Here is a 9,834-nt window from a genome sequence, read left to right as displayed (position 1 = left end):
AACAAACTATTTTAATTTGTTGTAAAAAAATATAACAAAAACTTGTGACACAGATCAAGTTGAGCTGTTMGGTCACCATTTTTCCTCCTCCATGATGTCACAGATGTTAACAGTGGAAGAGACAGGCGAGGCTCAGTCTAGTGATATTTAACTCTATGGTGTGTGCTGACCTCCTGTTTGGTCTCTTGTAGCTGCTGCTCCAGATCACCGACTCTGTGTTTCAAGTCATCTACTCTGACCAGGATCCGTTTCCTCTCTTCTTCCAGGTAGACCTGCTCCTGTCCAGCAAACAGCTCTTCACACTGAATGTAGATTTTTTTAAAATGACTTATTTGTTTATATATAGTTGAATAAAGAGAACATGTTCAAAGTGTGTGTTTCACCTCTTGATGTGTGCTCTCTGTGCTGCTGGACTCCTCTCTCTGCATCTCCTCATCGATCTCCCTCACCCTCTGACCTCTGTCGGCTCCCTGCAGGAATGCCCCCACGCTCGCCTCTGAGCCCACTCCTCCAGCGCCCTCCAGCAGCCCACCTCTCATCAGCTCCGCTGCGCCGTCATCTTGATTATACTCAGCACACAGACTCAGGATGGTCTCCAGTCTCTGTCTCTCCTACAGACGAGACGGGAGACAGAAGCAGGCTGTCCGATCATCTGGATCACGTTGCAGATTCGCTGAAATCGTCCTTGGGTGACATTGTCCCATTTAGACAGCTGCCCCTTATAGCCACAGGCATGGGACAAATGCAACTCGAGGGAGGGGCTTTACAGTAAAACCAGGTTAAAAAGCAGAATCTGTCATTTGTAATTCCAAAATACCACTTCTACGAAGCCCAAAAGTATTTTTTACATTTGAACTGCACATTTTCCATTTAGAAACATATTATTCTGAAAATGTTCCTTGATTTTAGAGAAAGTCTTTTAAACTCCTCTTACTGACCTGTTGCCAATTAATCTAATTTGTTGCAAAAGGCACTTATTTTGAAACTTTTGTTAAACCTGTCCAATCTTTTTGCCATMAAATTTAAAACTGCTTTATCTTTTCAATAAATGAGAAAACACATAAAGGGATTTAATGGTTAAGAAATATCAAGTCTTTATGCCTGATCAGAGACTGGGGTTTGTCCAAAATTACTGGAAAACCTTTCATGATTACAGTTAGTAGAACAGACAGTGACCACCCAACCTCTGTGATCATCTCAGCTGTCGGTGGGCTGAAATCCGGTGGGGGCAGAATTGCTTCTTGGATGATGATGATGATGAGTGCGCTGCACTGAAGATAGATAACAAGTATGTGGTCTGTGATCTACTGTGGGAATGATGAAGAGGCAGCTTTGAAAGCAGACGCCACTCGTCCCTCTGGTAAATATAGTGCCGAGCAACAACCAGCCGCGCCCTCCGCACCGGACCCCGAGACGTCTGGAGGAATGTTCACCCCGTGTCACTGAGGCCGCATGGGCCGACGGTGCCAGTAATGTTCAGGATTGAGATAAACTACTGGCTGAGCACCAGAAGATTTCAGAGAGCAGATATGCAGTCTGTCATGACAGCAGTTATAAAGTTTCTAACAAACTCTGAGGCGAGGTTGTGTGTTCTTGTGTCTGTGTGTATGTTGCAAGCAAAATATCTCATAAATCACTATATGGTTTATAACACTTATTTATTTAACCAGGAAAATCCCATTAAGATCACAGATCTCTTTTACGAGGGAGGCCTGAATGCAGCCTATCATGTTTTTGGTTTGGAGGAAACCGTAGTACCTGGAGAAAACCCACACAGGCACAAGGAGAACATACAAACTCTGCACAAAAAGACTCCAGGTCTGAAACAAGGACCATTTTGCTATGAGGCATCAGTGCTAACCACTGAGCCGCCATGTTTCCAAATAAAACTCACAGAAAATAATCACTTTATCTACGAGTGATTCGTTTTTGGAATAAACTCATTTGAAGATGGCTGCTGCAGCTAATCAATCTGAGCCAACTAAAAAATTGTTAGAACTCAGTCAGTTTTGCAGATGTTGAGCAGGAGTCATACGCAAAAATACACTTGTGTCTTTTTTCAATATCATAAATAAATGACCAGACCGCTGACATGGCTCCCTGCTTCAGTTACTGGCTGTGCAGYGTCATATCATGATSAAACAGATGCCACTCAACCAACATCTCCCCTCCCAAGACAGAAGCTAAAGCTAAAAAGTGGAAAATCAATATTGAACGTTAATATCAGCCCAGCTTTACTTATCACACCGATACTGATCCTAATGTCGATATTGTGCATCCCTAAATCTGAGCACTATCAACCGTGCAAGATTTTTGTTCAAACCATTTTTTTAATTGTTGAAGTCAATCCTGATGATTTGTTAGCGAAATATCTCATGAACCATTGAGCAAATTTTAATGAAACTCTCAGAGTAATCATTCAAAGTGCCTCTACACCCAAATCAAGATGGTCGCCACAGCTAATCAACCATTATTCATCAACCACCACCTAAACCAAGTAAAAAACCGTTTTAACCCAGTAAATTTTACAGATATTGAATTAAAATCTGATGTGGTAGTAGCTGGAAGTCATCCTTGACACATACTCAGAGTGATTAGAGATTGCACAAGATTTTGTGATTTTATGTGAAAATGTGCACAATGTTATTTTCAAGCTCCTACCAACATGGTTCTAACTTTGTTGTTTCTCAGCATAGGATAGTTTAAAACCCTGGATTGAAAATCAGCAAGTTTCAAGACCGTGCTTTGTTTGTGGCAACTCCTAAATTATGGAACAACCTCACTTTGGACATCAGACAGGCCTCGTCCCTGTCTGTTTTTAAATCCCTTCTTAAAATCCAAATCCTCTCCCTGGACTTTGTATAGCATTTGTAACGTTGACTTTGGTACCATGGCATGGCATGGCATGGTAATACCATACCATGCCATGCCATAATGGTATGGTATGGTATGGTATGGTATGGTATGGTATGGTATGGTATGGTATGGTATGGTATGGTATGGTATGGTATATTGCAAGCTAAACAACAAGTTGTGTGCAATACTCTGCTTTAAAATACCTGTCTGAAATTTGATTCTAACTGCTTGTTTAAGAAAGTTTACAGATGAAAACCTCAAAAAAATTAACGGCAAATTCTTCCAAAAAAATAAAGTTTAAAAAAGGTAGATCATTGCAAATTAAAACATAGGATAAAAACAATCTAAATCCAGACTCAAGTTTTCATGTAAAAGAGGAATAAAGCTTAAAGTTAAAACTGAATCCCATTAGCTTTGAAACTAATTTCTTACCAGTTTCTCCATTTCCTGCTCCCGCAGCCTCTCCTCCCTCTGCCAGCGGTGATATTCCAGCAACTCGTCCTCGTTATCGCTGATCTCAGAGATGCTGTTTTTGCGTTCCCGGGTGTGTGGTTTCATGAGACTCCCTTCCTTGCTATGGGATMCTTTCATGGAGGAGGTCTTCCGTTGGCTGTGAGGGCTGGGAAGAGGAGACAGACCAGATACTGAACCCGAGCCTGACACGATGGCACTCGTCGGGCCGAGCTGTGGCAGCCTGCTCCCTGACTCCTTCTCCAGGCCGTGGACAGATGATGGACTGTGTGCAAACACTGCTTTCATGGCCTCTGCTTTAGAAGGAGGTGCAAGTTTCCGATGACCTTGGGGGCTCTCGAGGACCCCGGGTGATCCTGAAGTGCCCCTGCAGGACAYGTCAAGGCTGAGAGGAGGAAGTTCCCTCAAGCTGGTAGACCCAGTCATCCTGTGAGGGACACTGATGTGACCCTGGTCCCGCATGGGGCTGGGGGATCTCCTCTGTARGGACGGACCTCTTAATCGAGGGCTGGATGGAGCTGCTGGGGAAAACTTGAYGGAGGACGTTTTGTGGCTGAGGCTGGAGTTTTCTGTGCTCCTGACATGTGGTTTGGGACTCGACGTGGCCTCTCCCCTAACATTCCTCAGAGGCTTTGGACTTTCCTGGGCCCTCTGARCCCCACCGGTCCCACTCAAACCCACAGACAGTGACGTCCGTGGATATGGAACGGGAACCTGGCTGGTGCGAGGGGTCCGGGCTGGTGTCGTGGGGGTTTTATTGTTCTGACTGRTGTTTTCCTGAATGGGACTTGTAGAGATGTTTTTCCCATTCGACAAGTCTGGAGAGGACGTTTGCTGCTTACAGAACTCTGACGAGGATGACGAGGACCCCTTCAGCGTCAGGGTCTCCTGCAGACTTTTTACCACGCTGTTGAGTTTGGCGTCGCTGTTGCAGGGAAAGGACTCATGGTTGCCATTTGAGACACTGTGGGGGTCTGCAGGGACAGGCAAAACACATGTTCATGAGCTTTCCAGTTGAATAAAGAAAGAAGGAACAGTTGTAMAAACACACATAAACAAACAGCCAATCAGAGCCCTGCATCTTGTTTACCCTGCTGGCCTCTGTCACACCTCAGGATAGCTCCAGGACAAAGAGGGTCTATAAAAGGAAGAATTGACTATAGGAGCCCACTTTAAATTGTGGGGGTAGGTTAGTTTTGTTGTAACCCCATAGAGCAGCTAAAAATAAAAATGTAGTAACTTGTTTAAAGTAGACGGAATCAGGGTTTGGTCAGGAAAGACTGGGCGAAACACTAAGGGAAGGGAGTGGCAGCTATTACTGTTCAGGCACTGACAGCCTAACTAATAAGGTCACAGGAGAATGGCTCCTAAATATCAGAGCAGTGACACTGGGCAGGGGGCCAGAACCACATTACTCTTACTGTAACTGCACACAGGAGGCGAAGATAACAACACAATGAGGTCACCACACTGAGTGAGAATGTAGATCACAATTTAGGCCACTGATAATTAGCTATGAACGAGCTATTTCTGCACCCTGTCACGTTTAATAACTGAACCTGAAGACKATTCAGGCCAGATTCTGTTTGTGGACTTCATCTTTGCAAGAGTTCTGTGGAGAAGCTATGATGAACAGTTAACATCTTACATAGAAATAAATCCAGACATTGTTTAACCTTTCCACTAAACTATTTTTTTWAAATATATAAAAAAATCTAACCTTAAAATCTAAAATATAACCTTCCTGCTCGTTCTTGTTCTATATTAGGATTTAAAGTCACACCMTGCTGATTCAACAGGAGTGTGAAACCTTCAGTTTGTTCCGACCACAAAAGAAGGAATCTAAAGAGTTTTATGTGACCAGAACATTTGCTTTGCCCAAAATAGCTGCTGAGAAATCTGTGCAACAATTTGCACAAACAGTTGTTACAAGACRGTTATTTCTGGATGACCGGAAGTGTTCAGAATGGAGCTAGATTAGGTGTGGATGGGTTTGTTGTTGCTTTTATTATTATTATTATTGTTATTTTCTTCTTTTTTTTTTTACCTGAGGGAAGCAGTTTTGTGGTGTTTGGTCTGAGACTCCCRCCAGGCAGCATGTTCTTCATCCTCTGAGCCTCCTCTGGATGGTTGAAGCGGAAAAAGGCAGACTGACCGAAACACAGCATGCACCCTGAAAACAAAGAAGAGTGGGCATGAAGGGTTGGGCGATATTGGCAAAAAAAATTAATAATATTTACCGTAACTGTGACATTTAGCAGATTTGGATTTAATTGACGAWTAATAAATGACAATAGCATTTGCATATTTTGGACTAAATCCATTACACTGTGTTCTAATATTATACTTACAAATCATCGGTCAAACTAACATYTTCATTTYAACAGGTTAAATTATTTAGATGAAAAAACATATCATCACAAGGCATTAATTGCTGACAATTTTTCTGACAACTACTTACACACAATCCAATTTTGCCCAACCCTACGAAGAAATGTTGATGTGTTTTCTTGTTCATTTGTTTTCTTTAGTTTTGTTKTAATGACTGCAGAATTATGAGCACAGCAGTGCTAATTCGATGTGCACTGCAACAATTGTCCATATAACTAAGTTTTACAATYCTATATCCAGCCAAAAATTATTTTTGACACATTAAGTCAAGTGAAACTCTGCCAGTGCAGTAAGACAGCTGCACTTAGACTTCTCGAAATAACAAGATTATTAATTTAATGCATTCTTGCTTAGTGTATCAGTTTCAAAACGATCAAAAATACTTTTTGACTGGGTACAAGATTGTAAAACTTGATTAGCGATACAGTATTTGCAGTGTACTTCTTTTGGCTCCAGCTTTGCATTAATGCAAACATTATAAAACCCAGTTTCTTTTTTCCCCAAAACTAATCTGCTTAAAATAAAATATGCAATTACAAAATACAAGAATATTTTATGTAAAAATATGGATGTTGCTAAAGTGGCATGCTAGAAACTAGAAAACAGCTACAAAAACWTTCTTCTCTTTTGATTGTTTGAATTCATCCTCTCAAACAGCCGATAGAAACAATTTGGTTAAAAAAAATGCGTAATTAATCAGTAAATAAAATTACCTTTTTGTAATTTCACCTCATTTTTCAAACATGCCTGATTTCTACCCTGAGAGTCRACCACTGAAGTTTTGTTTCCAGCTGTAGATGTTCCACAGGAAGTTTAACAATTATTTAAATCCTTTGGAGTCCAGAGCGTCGCTACTTTCCTCCCTAGAAACAGTTTCCTCCATTAAAAGGYTCTTCAGAGCGTCATTATTGTTGTGTACAACAGGCAAAGCCTGGAGTATTCTTCGTCAGCAGCTGCTGTCTCCACACACACCGGATTCAAATGACATTCTGCTGGAGCTGAGAGAGGTGGGAGTTTAGGGGGTGGGACTGTTAGGACTGGTTTGTGGTTAATATTCCACAGGAAGGACACAGGCCTTGCTGTAAAACTGTAAAGCCATAAAGCGTTTCCACTAACTTTGTCTCTAGTTAATGTATTAACTTGTTGAATAAGTCTGGTGCTACCTTGTGTGAGGCGGTAGGGTTTAGTGATGGGGAGTCCGTCCACAGAGCACTTGTTTCCACATGGGTGCAAGGTGATGCTGCCGGCCTGGTTCTCGATGTAGCAGTGCTGAGGGGTGATACCCGGACCCTGCAGGGGGATATCTGTCCCATCGCTRCCCAGAGTCGTTCTCCCTGCAAAGACAGAAAAACATTTCCCCGTCGATTCCTGGAAGGTCGCTTGAACCGTAGATCTGTGCAACGTGATCTCAGGTGTCAACAGGGTCAAACAAAATCTGTGTAGGAGTCTTAAAAACAAACAGGTGTTGGACTTAAAGACGTGCCGGACTTTCACTGGCACATTTAGAGCTTTCTGTAGCTTTGATTTTACTGTCATTTTAAATTCAGCTTCGTTCCACAACTTTCTGAGAACAAGAGAAGAGTTATTTATTTACAGTYACCACTGTTACACCCTCTGCTCTGCCTCGGAGATCTCAAAGCCCACTGCAAGACAAACGGCRCCACAAGCTCGTAGAGACAGGCGTGCAGCTGCAACTGTGTCTCAGTATAAGGAACAACAACATGCTCAGAGGGAAATGTATCATCAGTTGTTGTCATCTCATCAGTCTTGACAGCTTAACACAATGACATGTTAAAATTAACCTGTTGAAAACTTCCATTTTGTATTGCTGATAACATAGATTACATAAACTATTTTCACAACCACAATATTTGGAGCCTCTGGAAACCATTAAGATATACATAAATAATATGAAACCAGCCTTTAACTATAAATAAAACTTCATCTTATTAAAGATTAATTGGTTGAAATCCTGGATAAAAAAAAAATTGAATTATGTTGGTATTGTGTCCCCAATTGTTTTTAACAAAATAGGTGGTCTAAAACTACTACTTCTAACTGATTTTAATATACATAAATTGCCCATTAAACTATCAGAGTTCCATAAACAAGTGTTGTTATACTGGAAAATGCTTTATGTACATAACTATTCGCCACACTCCACTATCATATGGAATAACAGATTCATACTATATCGCAATAAATCATTATTTTACAAAGACTGGATGGAGAACATTTGGTCTATTGTTCATTTAATGGATGCTAATGGTAACATATTAAACTATGATCAATTTTGTGTGAAGTATAATTTCTATCCCCCCAAAATGGAATTTACCAGATTACTTAGTGTATGAGTTGTCCATCGGTGACAGATTACGTGTCCGAGCAAGCTGATTAAATCAGTCAGAAATAAATCAGAAAACAACTCTGAAAAATGAAAGACAGAGTCGTTTTTTTTTAAGAGGGGACAGTCTTGTCTCTCTTTTATATTTCTTGTCATTGAAGGACTGTTTATATAATGTGTTTTTTCTTTTTTTAACTTGTAAATAAATCTCTTTTTAAGCACAAAACAAATTGAGTGTAGGCGGATGTTTTAAAGGGGGAAGTCACTGCGGCTCTACAGGTGATCTGAATCAATAATTAGTGTTGGCAGTGAAAAAAAACAGGTGAAAAYAATTAACTAAATATGGTGTAACCCCAGGTTGTTACAACCTTTTATCAATTTTAGCTTCTATCTAGGCTTAACTAGATTTAGTTTCTAGCAATAATACATGGCTTTTAGCTAGCATTTTWAAACTTTTAGCTTTTAGTCAGTTGTCTGGTTTAGCTTCTAAACAGAGTTTTATTAGTTTTAGCAAAAACATAAACTTGTAATTTTAAACTTACACATACAGAGGCCCTTACCTTCCAACAGTGGCAGCAGAGTGATGGCTGTGCTCAGGCGCCCGCTTCCCAAACTCACCAGGTGGGGGCGCTCAGCCTGGACTTTCAGGGACTTGCCTGTTTCAATCAGGTCTAATGGAGTGTTCTGTCAGAAGGAAAGCATCATTATCAAATCATTAACAGATCTATTTATGATACATGTTTACTTTATACATACAGTACAGTTTGACTTCACTAAAATTCATTTTTAATGCAGGGATTGTTTTGGTTGTGAGACGTGTGTGTGACAGAATATACATAGAAACTAATGACAGACATGTAGCTACTAATAAAAAAATGAATGACTTTTCTTGTTCATGATAAAGACGTTCTGTACCAGCAATTTTTAAAAGTGCACATTCTAACACATTTTCTCTACAACTTCATTTAGTAAGWTCTGTGATCAGTTCAAGTATTCATCTCTGCACAATCTGAACATTGTAATGTATGGTTAAAATGTAAACATATTCAACCAAAATTTTTAATTAGACAGGTTAAAACACACTTATATAACTGAACAGTTGAGTAATCTGAAGAAAATCGTGATTTAAATATCAAAATGTTTTCTTGATACAAAAACAACAAATCAGCTGAATCACAGCCGACGCTGCTGGTAATAAAATCAACTATAACTTAGTTGCATCATCTAATAAATGCTTCTATAAATTGAATTTAATGACTCACCTGTAAGACCTGGTGTGTTTGACGCTCGTGTTCCACTTTATTCCTGTTCATTCGGTCCATGTTGGCAAGATGGTCAGAATCTGACACATGTAGATCCTGAAACACACACGCAGACACACACACACAGAGAATGCATCAGGCCATGAATGGGAGTACTGGGAATACTGCTGTACTACAATGGGAACAGTGCCTTCCTTAGAAACCCTTCTGCCCCAGTTATACACCCATGTGACCAAACCTCTATACAGAGTGATTGTTTCTCCAGAACTCTGGACAAAACCACATTTATATTAAACTCCACCTTTCAAGATTTTAGGGAACAAACGGAACAAATATGACAGAAATTTGTAACTAAAAAAACTGCATTTTCTTCAACAATGCAGTGTGAACACTATGTGCCAAATGATTTTATTAAAGGGGCCGTATCATGTAAAATCAACTTTTTTGAGTTTTATATCATGTTATAATATTATACTCTCATTAAAAAAAAACATGCCCAAAGCCTTACTT

The 9,834-nt window shown here is 40.2% G+C and overlaps 1 protein-coding gene across 7 annotated transcripts in view; it reads right to left on the bottom strand.

Annotated features, from left to right (window-relative positions):
- The window catches only part of phldb1a (pleckstrin homology-like domain, family B, member 1a), a gene marked incomplete at its 3' end in the record, with an annotated part of 29,894 nt that overhangs the window by 13,582 nt on the left and 6,478 nt on the right, over positions 1 to 9,834 (bottom strand). For 6 of the 7 annotated variants that reach the window (XM_014006655.1, XM_014006654.1, XM_014006657.1 and 3 more), the window contains 7 exon segments: positions 171 to 302; positions 384 to 611; positions 3,289 to 4,301; positions 5,375 to 5,500; positions 6,882 to 7,052; positions 8,623 to 8,746; positions 9,325 to 9,420. In XM_014006655.1, the coding sequence (XP_013862109.1) occupies positions 171 to 302; positions 384 to 611; positions 3,289 to 4,301; positions 5,375 to 5,500; positions 6,882 to 7,052; positions 8,623 to 8,746; positions 9,325 to 9,384 (1,854 nt within the window). 7 annotated transcript variants of the gene reach the window in all.

This window comes from Austrofundulus limnaeus, unplaced genomic scaffold, assembly GCF_001266775.1.
Source record: "Austrofundulus limnaeus strain Quisiro unplaced genomic scaffold, Austrofundulus_limnaeus-1.0 Scaffold37, whole genome shotgun sequence".
In the NCBI taxonomy this organism is placed as follows: domain Eukaryota; kingdom Metazoa; phylum Chordata; class Actinopteri; order Cyprinodontiformes; family Rivulidae; genus Austrofundulus; species Austrofundulus limnaeus.
The sequence above is the reverse complement of the archived record's forward strand: the minus strand, read 5'-3'. Positions and strand labels throughout refer to the sequence as shown.